This window comes from Papio anubis, chromosome 8 (assembly GCF_008728515.1).
Source record: "Papio anubis isolate 15944 chromosome 8, Panubis1.0, whole genome shotgun sequence".
NCBI classification, from domain to species: domain Eukaryota; kingdom Metazoa; phylum Chordata; class Mammalia; order Primates; family Cercopithecidae; genus Papio; species Papio anubis.
This window is the reverse complement of record NC_044983.1, coordinates 100,758,099-100,774,600: the sequence shown is the minus strand read 5'-3', so window position 1 is coordinate 100,774,600 and position 16,502 is coordinate 100,758,099. Positions and strand designations below refer to the sequence as shown.

Here is a 16,502-nt window from a genome sequence, read left to right as displayed (position 1 = left end):
GTTGACACCATCAACAAGAGAAAATGATACTGGAACTTTTAATGATTAAATACATACATGGCCACCAAGATACGCGAATTGACATTTTTTTGAGAAGCTACAATGGCATTCTTGATTTGAGACTATGAAGTCTGATTAACATATTCAAACACACACACAAACAAAAAGTCCACTTTATTATATTTATCTGCCTAAGAAACAAACATGTCTGAATAAAAATGGTGCATACACAAACACAGACATACAGAAACAGACATACACTTCCAGTCAAGCCCTCTGCAAAAGCAGCTGTTCTAAACCAAGGAAGTGATCCAAGCATTTGTGAAAACTGTACATTGGTGCAGGAGGAGATAAAAGACTTGCAAAACAATCAAATAAAAATAAATATATAAGAATCATGAGAAACCTTAAACTGACTTATGAAAAAAGTAAACAAATGAGTATATATGCTCCATGAGAACTAAGTCACTGGCAAGGCCATCTGGCTCCAAGTCATGGCTGGAAATAAGTTGCGATATGTCTCAAGTGCTTCTTGGATTATATTGTTAATGTGTCAAAAAAGTATCTAGAATGGAGAAAGAATGTGTATTTTTTTATTTGACAATATCCCCAAAGCACCATCCTCACTGTTGAAAGTCAACATTAAACACCTAAAGCATTCGGTTTTCAAAAGGAATGAGCTGGAACCTTAGTTGAGAACTCTCTGCCTCATTCAGTGCTAATATTTAATGCCTAATTTAGTGCCTTGCAAACAATTAACATTCAATAAATTCTTGTTGAAAGAATGAATGAATAAATGATCAACATTAAATATATTACAGTTAATTGGCCAATAACATGAAGAATGTGCATAGTTAATTGGCCAATCAACATGAAAATATTTGTTTCAATAGAAAAAATTACTGGTTATTAGAGTGGAGTTACTCGTGTCCCTCGAAATAAAATTTTATGTTTAAAAAAATCTGTACTTGTTTTCAGACGGTTGAATTATCGGTCAGCACTTTGAGCACTATTATGCATTTTTTAAAACATTACAAAATCATTTAAGTGGACTCACATATTACATCGAACCATCAACAATTACCTTTGTTACAAAAGTATTCCACTTCTTCACAGCTCAGATTTTCAGGCCCAAATTCTGTGGAAAAGCTTTCCTCCAATGGAAAGTCTCCTTTGGAGATGATGTCTGTTTCCTCTGATGGACATTCTTCTTCCTCATCTTCAATGGCATCTTCAAGCGGCCCTTGAAAAAGAATCAGGGACACTGTACCAAAAATTTCCAAGGAAGACAGTGAAATAAAATCCTTAAATAGAGCCTTTTTTTTTGTTACAGTGGTGAGAAAAATAATACACTCTAAGCAGTACCACCAATGGGACTCACACAAGATAATGCTACATCCGTATAGACAAGGAACAATGACCTATGATGAAAGATCCAAGGAAACCAGTGTCAGAAGTTATAACATAGAAAGCAACCTGCATCTCCATTGCTTCCCCACCCCCAACTTCAAGCCCCAAACTTATTTTTTTGATTCCCTCTTTAAGAGCAAAACTGTGCACTTTATGTTCATTTGTTAGAATTAACTGCCTGGTAAAGAGTACAAGTCTCTTTTACACTGTTGTACAATTTTACCTGAGATTTTAATAAAGATTTAAAGTAATTGAATGCATTTTAATTGAACTGAGATTTTAATAAAGTCTATACTTTTAAAAATCCATCTTAAGAGTGGATTCTGAGAAAAGATTTCATTATATGTGTTTGAGGCTTGAAGAAAAATTACATATTTCTCTCCCTGATGAAAGCATAACCCTATTCATAATTAATTGAATTTTTTCTGAAATGAAAAGTGGTTTTCTAATGAAAAAATGTAATTTGTATTTATGTGATACTTTTTCAGTAATAAAAATACAACTCCCTTGGAGAGAATGAGAGTGAGGGGCGCTACATTAATGGACCTATTTTACTGAAAGGAAAGGGAGGGCTGGAGTTGTTCAGACCGATCTGAAGTGGACTACATGGGAATACCACTGGGCTGATTGTGAATTTCTGACTGCCTCTAAAGAATCGAAGTAACCAACTCATTTTAATAAGTAGAAACTGCATTTGCTCCCAAAGAAGTGATGTGGCATTTTATCCAAAGAACACAATTATGGTAATTTGTACTAATTGTCACTCATGGCAGCAGTCTCATCAGACAGGCTAAATACTCAAAGGCTCAGGCAGCCTCTCACTCTCACTTTTTAGATATGTGCTAGGAAATTTCCAGGGCCTAAGGAGCAATCTTATAAATAATTTAAAATAGTACATATACTACAATTTTTATATCTATGTACATAAATAGAAATAAGTATCGTATCTAGTGTTTCCCCAAAAAGTAATTGTCAAAGGATTCAATTAATATGACACTTTGGCCTAGACAAAATAATCGGATGGGTTTAAATGAAGGGACATCCAACTGAAAATTTCTTACAGAGTCTCTTTGTCCTTTAAAAAATGTGTTTTACCCTTCATTCTTCAAAAGGGCAAATGTCAAGAAAAAAAGGATGCCCTAATTCTACTCTGGTCATATCGTGTTTTATTATACATTCTGTGTGCTCAAGGTAGAGGGTTAAAAGAACCATGGATTTTGTTTCTGCACCAACCACATTCAAAAGTCATGCATCTCATATTAGATTTTATCTTATTAACTGTTTCAAGTTTAAAATGTATAATCTTTCACCTTTTAGAACAATTATGTCAAAGAGCAAGACAAGCAAAGATATATAAAATAGTAATAATGTAAAATATTGCAATCTTTAAATCATTTATTTGATAAATTCAAGAGATAAGTTCAATTATTAATGCTAAGTCTAATGAGAACTTAGCATTAATAGACTACATGATTTCATTTATGTATTTCATTTTGTATATATACCATAATACATCCATGTAACAAATTTGTTGTTATAATTAATAGAATATTTATTTTTTTCAAAAAATGTAATTATAACAACAAATTTGATCAAAAGAAGACATGAGCTACATCATTTGTTTCATGTAAGAGTTTCAAAGCACTTTCTATTTTTTTATTTGTATAATTTAAGGGGTACAAGTGCAGTGTTGTTACATGGATGTATTATGGTATATATACAAAATGAAATACTATTCAAAGCACTTTTTTACGTGATCTTTAAAATAATCCAGTGAAGTAAGTATGAGAATTATGACTATTTTTATTTTGCAGATTTGAAAAATGAAGTTCAGGAGGTTAGTTAACTAGAATAAGGTTTCCAACTGACAAGTGAAAAAGTTAATGTGAAAATTTAAGATTATTATTATTTTTTGAGAAAGGGTCTGGCTCAGTTACCCAGGCTGGCATACAGAGGTGCAATCACAGCTGGCTGCAGTTTCAAATTCCTGGGCTTAAGTGACTCTCCCACCTCAGCCTCTGGAGAAGCTGGGACTACAGGCATGAGCCAAGAGATTAAAAATACTTTTAATTAATATACTACTGTGTAAACCAGTCTTTGGTAGTTACAAATGCATTGCTTCAGAAACAACTTTAAAACATAGGTAACTTAAAAAATGGTTAATTCCTATTAACATAATTATTTATTCATAGATGCTTAATGATCTCATCTTTAAAAATTGAAAACTCTCTTGTTGCTCTTCTCAAATTACTGAAAGTCAACCAAAATACTAGACCCCTCCCCAAAGTCAGAAAGACAGTCTTATAGACTTATCAAAAATAAAATTACTATTATTTTTATTTACATAATTTATACTCACACTACATCAATATGTAAAGTAACTTTTAATATCAGTTTTAACAGAAATTACAATATATATTTCTTTTGAAATATATGCTTCTTTTGGAATATATACTCTGAGTTTTACTAATGAAAAGTAAAGCTCTAACAGATATTTTCATACATAAAATATGAAAAATAGAAAAAGAAATTCTTTTTTTTCTGGATGCTCTTCAATTATAAAAGCCTGTATATAATAGAAAGAATGTATACATATTATACATGTTTAAGTAATAGTAATATATATGCTTTCCTTTTACAAAATGAAATTCTAGGCATACATACTTTTTTAGAAGAGGATTTACTAAGAATGATATGTAATGAATAATTATTTACAATATTCAATGACAAATTGGCTTCGATAATATAACATCAATTTAAGTTTAATCACTGTATTAAAATATATTGAAATGCTCATGGGAAAATTTGAAAGAAAAATGTATACACAAAGCATTTATTTATTTTTAAATCTCAAAGTCATGTTACAGTAATTTTATATATACACAGATACATATGTATATTTATATATATATAATCTTTTATTTATCAAAGTTTTTGATAAGATCTTAGTATTATATATTTCAGGGTTGTTTTATTTTACATGTTGGCTCTTCCTTTGCAATTCCAAGCATGGAATTAAAAAGAAGCACCTACATGTTTAAAAATGAATTATCAAAATTCAAATAAAAGGTGAAAAATCACTAAGCTCATTTGTTCCAAATTTTTTGAACATGAGATCTCATTGTCAATATTTAAAACAGACCATAGGAAGGTCATTTGGTGACCAACTTGTATTTCTTCCAAAGCAAGTGTCAGCTTTATATAATTTACTGTACTTTAAAATGTAAAATAACTAACCATTTCTTTAGCTATGCCATCAAATCAGGCTCTGGGAAAAAGGTTTCTTTTAAAATGCATAGTATTTATGGTTTAAGATCCGATCTCACTCTACTCTCTATATTGCATGTTTCTTTAACAGGAAAACCTTACAGATAATCGGTGGCCATAAACTTACATTTTAAAAGGGTAAGAGACACTTGAAGCACAAGTACAATTAATAGCACCAATGAAGGAGGGAATGAAGGAACCTCCTGTGTATGGATTAGTGGGCACAGAAGTCCACTTCAGAAAAATCACCACACATAATTTGACACAAATAATAATATCTACTCAGAAAAGGCTCACGACTGAGCTCCATGTGCCCTCATGGAGAAAATTACTTCTGATTGAGGCCACTTGGCAGGCAAGTGTGAGGAAATCTGAATTTCAGCTCTTCAATTTCTTCTGATTTATAGATATTCAAACACACTCACCAGAATTAATAGTCTCAATGTTTATAAATATGAATATTTACCTCATTAAAAAATACTACTGATTAGTTTTACATCCTGAAGCTATGAACACCGTGGTGCTATATGTTAGGCCCATAATGCTGTTCATTGTCTCTCAGAATAAATGAGGAAGCATCCTCTCATATTCTATACTGGTTGAATAATGGGAATAACTGGGAAATTCTGGTGAGTGCAAAGTAGTACTTCCATTTTCAGAGAAGAGAGGCAATTGTGTGCCCAGGACCATCTGAATTGGCCACAGCTACCTTTGCCCTCTGGAGAGAAAGCAGAAGATAAGAAGGGAAGTGTAGATTCACCACACCTAACGATGCTGATGGACAGCCCAATGTAGAGTGAAGCTTTTCATCTAGGCAGTACCAACAGCAGCACTGTGCAAACTGGGCCTAAGGTGGGTATATCGGACGATTTTTCATTTGGTGGTTGTTTCAATGATCTGCAGTTTGTAAATGACAAATGGGATATCAAAGATTAAATAGTCTAACCCTATACACTGGTAATGTAATAGCTGAATAAAATGAAATTTTAAAAAGTGGATTTGCATGGTTAAGAAGCAGGTAAGGGAGCACTTAGTCCCCCAGATAAATGAATTTATAAGAAAATTATTGCTACAATTTCAGGGGGTTAAAGAAATCTCTGAAATGCATCCATAGCCACTGGAGTAAGAGCTAGAAGGTGACAAAGAAAATTTGAAAACAAAAAAATAAAGAGGATGAGAAAATATATAGGCATTCTGAGGAATAAGGATGAAAATGATGCAAAATAAGCAAAACAATGAGGAAATGTAAGAAATGATAAAGAACAACATAGTAAATATTAAATCAAATACATGCATCTTTCAACATACATTGTCTCAATAATAACTTTCTACTTTGGTAGCCTACTATAAATGGAACAACAACCCTCACCTAAATGCCAGATTGTCTTCGTTCAGATAACTTCAAAGCACTTCAGAATAAGAAGCATCTAAGAATGAAATTAAGTTCTACAAAAATTAATATACATTCTCATGTATTAACAGGGAAAAGAAATGCCAACTTCTATGGCTCTGATATAATATCCCACAAAAGGGACCTCTCCTCTTAAACAGTTATTGGCATTAATGTATTATACATTACTTTAGGTTGGTATTGCATGCCTTTTGATTAAAACAAGACACTCTGTCATTATGGAACTACAGAAAGCATTCAATCTTCTCTTCATGCATTAATATTCTAAGCATTCTAGAAGCTGCACAAGACTAGCCACCTAGCAAAATGAGATTGTTTCAGAATACTGGGCAGCCTTGATTGCAACTGACAGGTGGGATGAAAGTCACATTAAAATATTATCATTCCCAATAATTAAAATAATCCATCACAGTGTGCATAGAAATTCCACTAGGTGAGTTTGCCCCCGAAAGCACACAAATATTTCCAAACCTTTTTATTCCAGAGCTTCCCAATGTATCCCATTTTGGATCATTTTAATATCAGATAGCATTATTAATATTAAAAATTAAAATTTCCATCACAAACTTTATGTCATTTTACTTGTGCACAGAACAAAGAATCTATGTCAATGGAATACATTTCTCAAAATCTTAATCAATGAATGAAAATGAAAATGGTGGTATTCTCCCAAGTTGCCAGCTCCTGTTTTATGCTCTTTTAAACTCTTTTGCAAAAGATCCACTCACACAAAGGAATGAGCAGGCAAATAGAGATCTCTAACGTATATAAAACAAAAGGAACCTCCAAATCACACAGTGGAAGAAACGTACATATGTATTTCTTTAAACACAATATGACATCACAGTTCAGCCACATTTGTCAAATGATGTTACCTTTCGAAATATAAATATAAAAAAGGGATAAATTCTGGTTCATGTTTAATATACAATATATTTAATATATAAATACACAAATATATCAAAATTCTACATAGGTATACTCTATTTTAGTTGACAGGTAAAAGGAGTTAAAATATAACTTTTCATTTTAAACTTGTTACATTTTCTATGTGATGAAAACAAAGCAATGGACTGACACTAAAACTGGATGTCTCCTTGCCTACCAATATGTATTCTTGACTTGTATTTCTGTTAATTTCAGGATAACATTCACAAAATACAAAATATAAAGCTCTTCTAATAGGAAAAATTTAGTATGATATGTTCTGTACATATATGTCCTGTTTGTTCAATTAGTATTGGGAATAACCGAACTCTAAATTAAAAAGCTTAATCCCAGGAAAATGTTTCTCTCCTCTCTTAATTATTCAGTAGGAACGTTTCTAGCTTGAAAGTACTAATATGTTTTTACTAATTTTATCTGGGGCACATCTTGTGGCTCTCAGTAGTTCCTCTCTTAGAGTTCTCAGCTGCCACACGCAGACTTTCTCATGAATCATTAGCCTGTAGGCACACCTCAAAATGCTTCTCACTCGGTTCCTATTACATTTGTCTCATGTATATCCCACAGAGCCATTTAATGAGAAGGGGCAGAGAAGAGGGACACTCTTTGGACAGTGCAAACCCATACTAACTCATGTAATTGAGCTTAACAGCAAGAATAAAATCTTATTTCTGTAGTCTAAGAAAATACTATTTTAAACGAGCAAGTTCTTCCTGCAGTCACTCACTTTTAACAATAGTTGCATCAGGGGATCTAGTAGGAAGGAAACATTTTTATTAATTTTTCTCTTATCTGCCAGAAGAATGTTGATTTTTTTCATTTACATTTGTTGCCTGCAGGTAGCAGACCAGAGAATCATATGGTAGAAATTCTTCTTTTTGATTAATTTCTTTCCATGTGTTATGTTATTTCGTATATATAATTGATTTTGGGCTTTTGCTCATAGCTGTACATCTTTTTTATATCTGTACCAACTGCTGTCCTTCAATCATGAAAGTTGAAGGAAATTACCTGAATTTCGTTAAGTTTATTAAAAACGAGATCTGTGAATATTTAAATTGAGTTTTGAAATGTTAATGCAAAAAAAAAGATATTAGAGAATTTTTAATGGAGAATTCAATTTGACCACACACCATTGTAAAACGAAGGGGAAGGGGTCAGGTCTTATTCAAATTGTTTCTTTAGGGAGAAAAAATGTACTCTTTAATCTTATAAAAACGGAGTAATATTCTTTGCTACAAAGTCTTTGGCCATTTTTATAGATGGTGGTATTAACAGTTTTTGTATATAAACTTGAAAACAATTTAAATTATGTAAATGTTATTCCCCCTGAAATGCCTTGCTTTGAGAACCTTCAAATTAACTGAATGATGCTAACAAGAAAATAATTTTTCTTAGAACATGCACAAGCCTCGCAAGCAGCGACTAATCCTACATAGTAGATTAAACGCCGATATCACAGGAAAAATAAAGTCAGGGGAAGAAATACAGGCAAATTTGAACTAGAATCTCTAATGACTAATTTACTCTCAGGAAGTAACTCAGGCATTGAGAAAATTCAGTTCATTAGTACATGCCTTGTGCATTGACCCAGGAAGTTAGTGACAGAGATGGCATTGAAATTCAAATATTTTGTAATCAGGTCTCAGTTCAGAGTCCTATAAAGTTATCTCAGTCTATTGAAGATGGTAACCCTATCAAGAAAAAAATACAAAAGTATATTCATTACCAAAATGATGTATTTTTATATGATTGAGATACATTTCAATAATAAAAAGCCCCTAATAGAAAGTAAGTACAAAAGATGAAAGTCATTATATATTAGCTTATTCTCTTTAGGAGAGTTTCATGTATTTATTTATTCATTAACTTATTCATTATCCACTTAACTAATATTTACTGAGGGTGCTAAACATGGCAGGCACTGTGACTAGCACTGAGATCACAACAGTGTCTAAGATGAGATGGCCCCAGCCCAAAGTGAGTGGATAATCCAGTTAAGGAGACAAACTTTATATTCACAAGATATGAGACTGGTGGCAGGATGGGCAGGAAAGGCTTCTCATATAATACCCTAGATTCCAGCTATCTGTCCATTTTTCTCACTTCCTCTGTTATAATTCTATCTTACCCACATTTGTAACTGAAAGCAGCAAGAATGGTGCCTTGCATTTAGCCAAGGCACTTAATATTTACTAAAATAAGGATTTTGCAGTTGAAGTTAATTGTGATAAAGTTGGAGACCAAATCGAAGTGAGAGAATACTGGGCAAATAAAAAAAAAAAATCTAGACATACCGTGTCAAATTATTATTATTTTTACTCTTGTTGGAGAAAGTTTATCCTACTGGACAGTGTGAAATCCATGGTCCTTTCCTGGTTATTCAATGTACTCTCAGCCTGCTAGAAGTCAGCTTGAAGATGTGAAATAAGACAAGCAGCAATTTTTTTCCCCAAAGTGAGAACTGCTACCACAACAAAAACATCAAAAGCATGGATGTAGGATGTTAGATTTTTTTTAAAAAGCACTTACGAGTAAGAAAGGAAAGGATCTGAACCTATACACATAACTCCTTATATATATTATGTGGCATAAATGAATTAATCAAAATCTATAACTTTATAGACTTCTACAAGATACCATATATACATATTCTTTAGAAATTTCGAAGTACCATCAAAATATAGTTACTATTCGTATTTAACAAACTGAATTCTGCAAAACTACCAAATACGTTTACAACAAAAATTAGTAGATAATACCCTATATGTTTATATAACAAAGTTAAGCCAGTACAACTAAAAGAGAAGTGATTTCTATTTTTAAAAATAGGTATAAAAGAATTTTTAAAATGGGGCACAGAGTCTTTTAACTCCAGAATGGATTTATATTTCCTTCTCTTGCTAGAGCGAATCAGACAATGTACAGGTTAAATTAAAACAACAACAAAAGCAGTAGCCAAACAACACTAAAAAAAGGGCTTTGGCAACCAAGTTTCTTAAACCGTTTCATAGGGCAAAGATGAATTAAGAGTGGTCCTTAAAAACATTCAGCATACGTTTCTTTGTTTCATGTATAACAATACAGCTACATGAAGGAAATGAAGACAAGATAATCAATTCACTACAAAGATGTGAGGAGGAAATATTTAATTAGAGAAGAAAATCAACAAAAAATTTTGCATCGGGTTTTAGTCACTGCATATGTAAACTTTTTCTTCTAAATTAATACAATTTGTATCTAGCCCACATTTCAACAAGTAGGTCAATTTCTCTTATATAATTCTCCATTTTCGAACACGGATTCTGATTCTGCCCTATTAAAGCGATTCTTTTCCTATTCAATTAATTATTGATAAAACATTCCAAAAAGAAATTTTAATAAAATAACTGCTTCCAAAATGCTGTCTGGCTTCGTTGACTGATAACAAGCAGTTGATCAGCCCACAGGGTTTTCCAAGTTTGGTACCTGGACCAGCAGCATGAGCGTCACCTTGTAACTTGTTAGAAAGGCAAATTAGAAACGGACTCTACTCCAGATCTACCAATTTCAGAAACTCTGTGGGGTGGGGCCATCCATCTGTGTTTTAACAAATCCTGTAGGTGATTCTGATGTACGCTCAAGTTTGGGAACAACCATGCTGGAATACAAATGCTATCCCAAAGTCACTTCGTAATAGTATAAATTCTATTTATTACACTATTGTCATTTAATACAAAGAGTACAATAATTTACAGTTTATACAGACTCCTTTCCTCAATTATGGATAGACACTTTGTGTACTGCAACTGATGATCTGTAATCAACCTGCCTTTCACCTGGACAAATCCTGGTAAGTGACAGGTTAGGTTTACTCATTTAGTGCTGGTTAATTGTTCTTCCAAATGATGTCAGAGAGTCCAGCAAATGCTCAAATAACAACATTCTTTCAGATGATTCAGGGATAGAATAGACCTGTAGCCACTTCAGGCTGATCCCAAATGTTACTTCTACATATGTGCCAAGAGTCCTGGATAATGCAAACAATTGACCAGGATGTTGTTTTACTAAAGAATCTTCCACTGTGTGGCTATGACATGAGAACAAAGCTAGGGGAGGGCATGTCAATTTTTAAAAATTATGGCATGCTGCTTGAGTCTTTTGAAGAGCAAGGCCTTCCAACAGCAAAAGAATTCTCTTCATCCCCTCTTTTGAGAGCCTAACATTTCCTGAGACATGAGCAAGGGTACTCTGTCCAACCAGGCAAAGCTGGCTAATCAATGACAATCAGATTGAGGGGACAGGTCCTGGCCAGATCATACACATGTTCCACTGCTCAGCATTCCTCACTCCAATACCTTATTATAATCAGGTTCATGCACCTGATTATGTGTAGTCTGTGGGATTTTACGGGACAGCAACATAGGCAGCCTTCATTGTTAACCCACATACGCGGCGAACAAAACGACATGTCTTAGCACCACCACCACGTTGAACCAAATAGTCAAAGTGAGGGCAACGACAGAAATCTGTTCCATTTTTCACAAATAGGTGTGGCCTCCTACTCCTGGAACATCACCAATTTGGCCCTCCTTGTGGGTTTGACACAGTAAATAATGATGAATATTCTCTCTAAGCCTGTACGGTCCTGCACACTTGTTCTCTGCGCAGCCAGAAAAAAAAATCCTCACACAAAACAAAGCATTGTTGTAGATCCCCCATATGGGTTGGAATACAAACTTTATATGAATTTGCTAATTTCACAGGTGTATGTGTAATTTTCCAAATTTCCATTCTGGCAGATCTCTTTCATCTTTAGGGGATGAAGAAAACCTCCGACAGATCTCAAGTTGCAAAACCCTGACAAGACGAAGGGAGCCATGTGAGCGGAGGGGAAAACAAAATCAACATGTTCAATCCGCTCTAATTATAACATGCCCTGGGACACATATCAACACAGGACTTTATTACAAGTGTTCTATGTTGTCATTAAACCACCATAAAGCTACCTCGATTCAGTACCAGTGAACATCTCAAGAGGCTCCCAAAAGCACTTCCCTATAAAACATATCTTCAAAAAGACTTTTACTTTATACTAGCACATTAAAAGAGTGTCTAAAGACACGGAGGCACTCGATAGAGCTATATTTTTAAGAAGAACACTTACTCTCTGGAGAATTAGGAGAGTGGGTAGGGTGTCAGTGATAACAAAACTAGCTTGCCCACCCTGCTCCAGCAATCGCAACCTGGAGGAAGCATCTAAGGGCTATCTTAAAAAGAAAATATCCCCTGCCTTTGGCAACAAAGCCTACAATAGAATAAAAGCAAGCATCTTTATAGGCAGAAGTTATAGGGTAAGCCAAAAGGTGGAGAGCTCACATAAATGAACTCTCCTCTGGCAGCTCGCAGTACTCCAATACTTGTATCATAAACTCTGCGCCAGCCTCCCTGAGACACACCTATGCACTCCTGATACAAGCATCTATATGGCATCATATGCAGGAAGAAAACCAGGCTTAGTAGCTTATTTTCTAATTAAATGGAATTTCATTTTCTCCCTTCAACTGTAAGAGTCAAAATGCATTTACCAAATCTGTTGAAGGGGATAAATTGTAAAGTTCTTATTTCAATGTTGATTTAATAGCTTCCACTTAATGAAGACCAAGAAAGGATCTCATCAGCAGCTACTCAACCAACAGCCCTCTCTTACTGGAACCGAAAAAATGTACATCCCTTTCTTCAAGATAATTCCAGAATGTTAGATTTGTCAGGACTTACTTAACTTTCAGTGCATTGGCAACAAGTATGGAGGATTTCGCACCTTCCTGGACATTTAATTCATGTTGCTCTTAAATCCATGGTTTCTAAGACCTCAGAGACAGACAAATACATTTAACTGGAATAGATCTATGAATAAACATTTTCCTATTTTCAAATAGTTGCCGTAAACATGAATTAATGCTTTTCTTTAGTTTGCTTTTGGTTTGTTTCTGTTACTGTTCTTTGTTGTAATTTTGGTTTGCTATTGAGCTACCACTAACTACAACCAGCATAGTGTAAATAGCGTGAAGTAAAATATATTGGTTTTCATGTGTGAATAATCTTTTTCTAGTTCAGTTATTATTTCCCTTCTACTGTTTAAAAAGTCATTCTTTCACTACCCATCCCCTGTTTTGATACACTTAAAATATTTTACTCTTGGCTTATAAAAATATAAACAAGTAAACCTTATCAGCAAATGCAAAAAAAAAAAAAAAAAAAAAAAAAACAATTAAAGCATTTAATCTGATTCCCACCCCACAACCCCCAGCTGTGGCCCTATGCTTTCTGATAGCAAACAGGAAGGAAATACTCATTCACCCGTTGCCTAGCAGCACACCACACCACACCACCTTCCTCATTCCAGCATTCTGTCTTGGAGTCGGGCTAACGTTTGGCTCAAGCCTCAAAAAAGTATGGAAGAGTTTTATGAAAATGTAGTCAGGTTCCATCCGCATTTTTAGAAAAATATTGTGGTGCCTACCATTGGCTCTGCCATTCACTACTTTATCCCTAGTCGTATCCTGTAGGCCTCCCCTATGTACATTAACTTTATAGTGTATAATATATTCATGCTGAAAGTTTGATAAAAATATAGGCTTTCAAGCCCCACTCTCAAAAATTTAGCAGCTCTAGGATAGGACCCAGGAATCAGCACTTTCAGTCTGCCATCCAGGTTATTCTAAGACAGACCCCACACTGGGACACACCGATTTGTTTTCCAAACCTGGGAAGGGTCAAGTGAAGCAGATCTGAGTTATGACCCTCCTTCAAGAGTGTGAGGGACACAATAAGAGTGGACCATTATCTCACATCAGCAAATCCCTGAGGTCATTTTGCTCCCTCCATATTTTAGGTCTACTTTGCTCAGGAACATCCTTGTCCTCCCTGGGGTTCTGGCATATCCCCCAATAGAAAACCTGACTCAGTAATTCTATAGCATTATTTCCTATGAATCCTTGTTTCCACCAGTGAACAGACATATGATATCAATTTGACTATTTATTTTACTCATTGCACTTGCCAATTATTCATGTGTCATATGGAGATTTGGCTTATGAAGAAATTGTGGGGGAATTCCACTTCATCATGCTTCCCAGAGCCCTTGGAGGGTTAACTGTGGCACAAATGAGGTAGCTGTAAATTAGGTTCTGGAAATCATTACCTGTATTTTTGGATTTGTTTTTACTATATAATAAGTGGCCTGTTATTGGGAGTTACAGTGGAAGGGCAGGAATATCTGATGTTTTTATGAGCTGTTAATGAGTTCAGGATCTAAAATATTCTCAAGAAATCTACCAGGATTCCACACACAGCTACTGAACCTTTCACAAACTTTTGAAAGGCAATATGTGAAGTGGAGAATAAAGTTCGAAGTGTATGTGTATCTATGTTGGGGAAAGTTGCAAAATTGAGAAAGAAGTTCCTTCACTGAGGAGGTTAGAGTTAGTTTGACTATTTAACATGACTCAAAGTGAGCTGAGTTGTCTTAAATATGGTAAAAGTACTTAAGAACTCCACAGATTGACCAAAAAAAAAAAGAAATCAACGAGGAAAAATTCGGATTCATACTGTGCTGAGTTAAAATTTTAAAAAGCAACCCCTCCTTTACAGTAACAGCTTGTATATCCAGGATCATCAAGTAGTAAGCTGTCAAATAGAATGTGGCAGATCACTAACTCCATCATTAAATCTCAAATAAATTAAAACAAAGAGGGAAGAAAAAGAATGAATCTGTTCCAATGAAAAAATGTTAAAATAGGTTAGATAATAAATTCTATTTTCCACAATATATAGTGGTACACTTCCAGTATGTTCCAGCGGATGAAGCCACAAAGCCACTCCCTTAAAAAATCCTCCTGGAACTGGCTGAAGAAAAAATACTGCACACAGAAGATGAAAGAGCACACGTATTCTCAGTTCTGGAAATAAGCAACTTGTCCTTCAGCTTCTTAAATCATTTCGATATCTCCTTTAAACTGTTTCATTTTTGACTACCTGCAATAGTCAAAACCTAGGGCTTAGGGCCATATCTACATTATTTTTTTAACACCAATAATCATCAAAGTTCCTTAGCATGACTAGCTTTCCAAGTGTATGGCAATTTTGTTCTGTTTGCAATGCCAGGGAGATCATAAATATTACCAGAGACTATCAATAAGAAGAAAATAGCATGAACTGAGTATCTATCTGTGCCTGGCCAGCAATCACGCTAGACACTGCGTCATCCTAACTTTACCATTTCATCTCCAAGGAGAAGAAATAACCAGCAACCAAGACAAAGCTGAAGGAAATCGCGAAAATCCTAAAGTTGGTTAATCCTCTGCTTTAGAGCCAGGCTATATATCTGTAAAAATATATATGTTAAGTGAACCTAGGAGTTGGGAGTTTCAGCTGGAGGAAAAGTGTGGAACATAGGACAAACAACATGCTAATGACTGAAAAAAAAAGTCTCAACTTTCTTCTCCTTAAAATAATAACTTTATAAAATGATTTTTTTAAAATTAACTTCATGTTTTCAGTAAGATTTTTGGAGGCGTTCTTTCAAATAAACAAAATATAAGAAGCACTACAATACAAATCACAATAGTCCAAATTAAAAGTATAATGATAGACAATATATAGCATATTTGATAATGTAGAAAAATTAAATTAGTGATGCTGATGACAAATGATGACAAACAGCATGAGAATGCAGAAAATAATAACAACAGATTAAAAAGATGAGAGGTGGTAAAGAAAAACCAGGGAAGACGGGTTATAGAGCTGAACCCACTAATAATACATAATCCTACATTTAAGTAAATAGAAAATGGTGAATTAGCAGTAGGTATAACACGAAGGATTTACACATAATTATGAATTTCCAGGCCTGAAGAAAGCCCCCATATTTGAGATTAAGGGAAACAAACAAAATCAACACTAAGTTTATCTTTTTTATATTTTTGAATAGCAAGAGTAAAGAATCATCTTTCTATTCCCCAGTCTACCTTTCTACCCTCAAAACTAGCACTCTACCAAAATAGATCACCTGCAAAGAAAAAAATAAAGGACAACAAAAGAAATGAAAGCTAGCATAACTTTGCAAGGGAAAGGCTATGAAAGAATATGATATTCAGTTAACTCTGAAATTTATGTGTAATGTTGACCAAAACAGTCTCCAATTTTCTGGTTCTCAGAAACTACATCATAATGAATAATTGCTATAGACTTTATTAAAAGATGTTCTCTCAAGAGTGATAAATAATTAGCCATTAAGAATGGCAAAACTGTGCTTAAAAAGTAATTTGTAGGGACCACAAACTAGCTAAAGATAAAAGGATAATTTTTTATAAATGTCAAATTACAAATAAAAGTTTGATTTTGATGAGTCTAAATGCTTGTCGGGACTAATTTAACAAAATAAAATATTAGACAATATATATTAAAAGAGGAACTAAATTTTACCAAG

The 16,502-nt window shown here is 34.0% G+C and overlaps 1 protein-coding gene across 5 annotated transcripts in view; it reads right to left on the bottom strand.

Annotated features, from left to right (window-relative positions):
• Positions 1–16,502, bottom strand: part of ZFPM2 (zinc finger protein, FOG family member 2) — a 501,246-nt gene that overhangs the window by 405,698 nt on the left and 79,046 nt on the right. For 4 of the 5 annotated variants that reach the window (XM_017962214.3, XM_017962213.3, XM_017962216.3 and 1 more), the window contains exon 2: positions 1,085–1,243. The exons of the other annotated variant lie outside the window; for it this stretch is intronic. In XM_017962214.3, the coding sequence (XP_017817703.1) occupies positions 1,085–1,243 (159 nt within the window). The remainder of the gene's footprint in view (positions 1–1,084; positions 1,244–16,502) is intronic. 5 annotated transcript variants of the gene reach the window in all.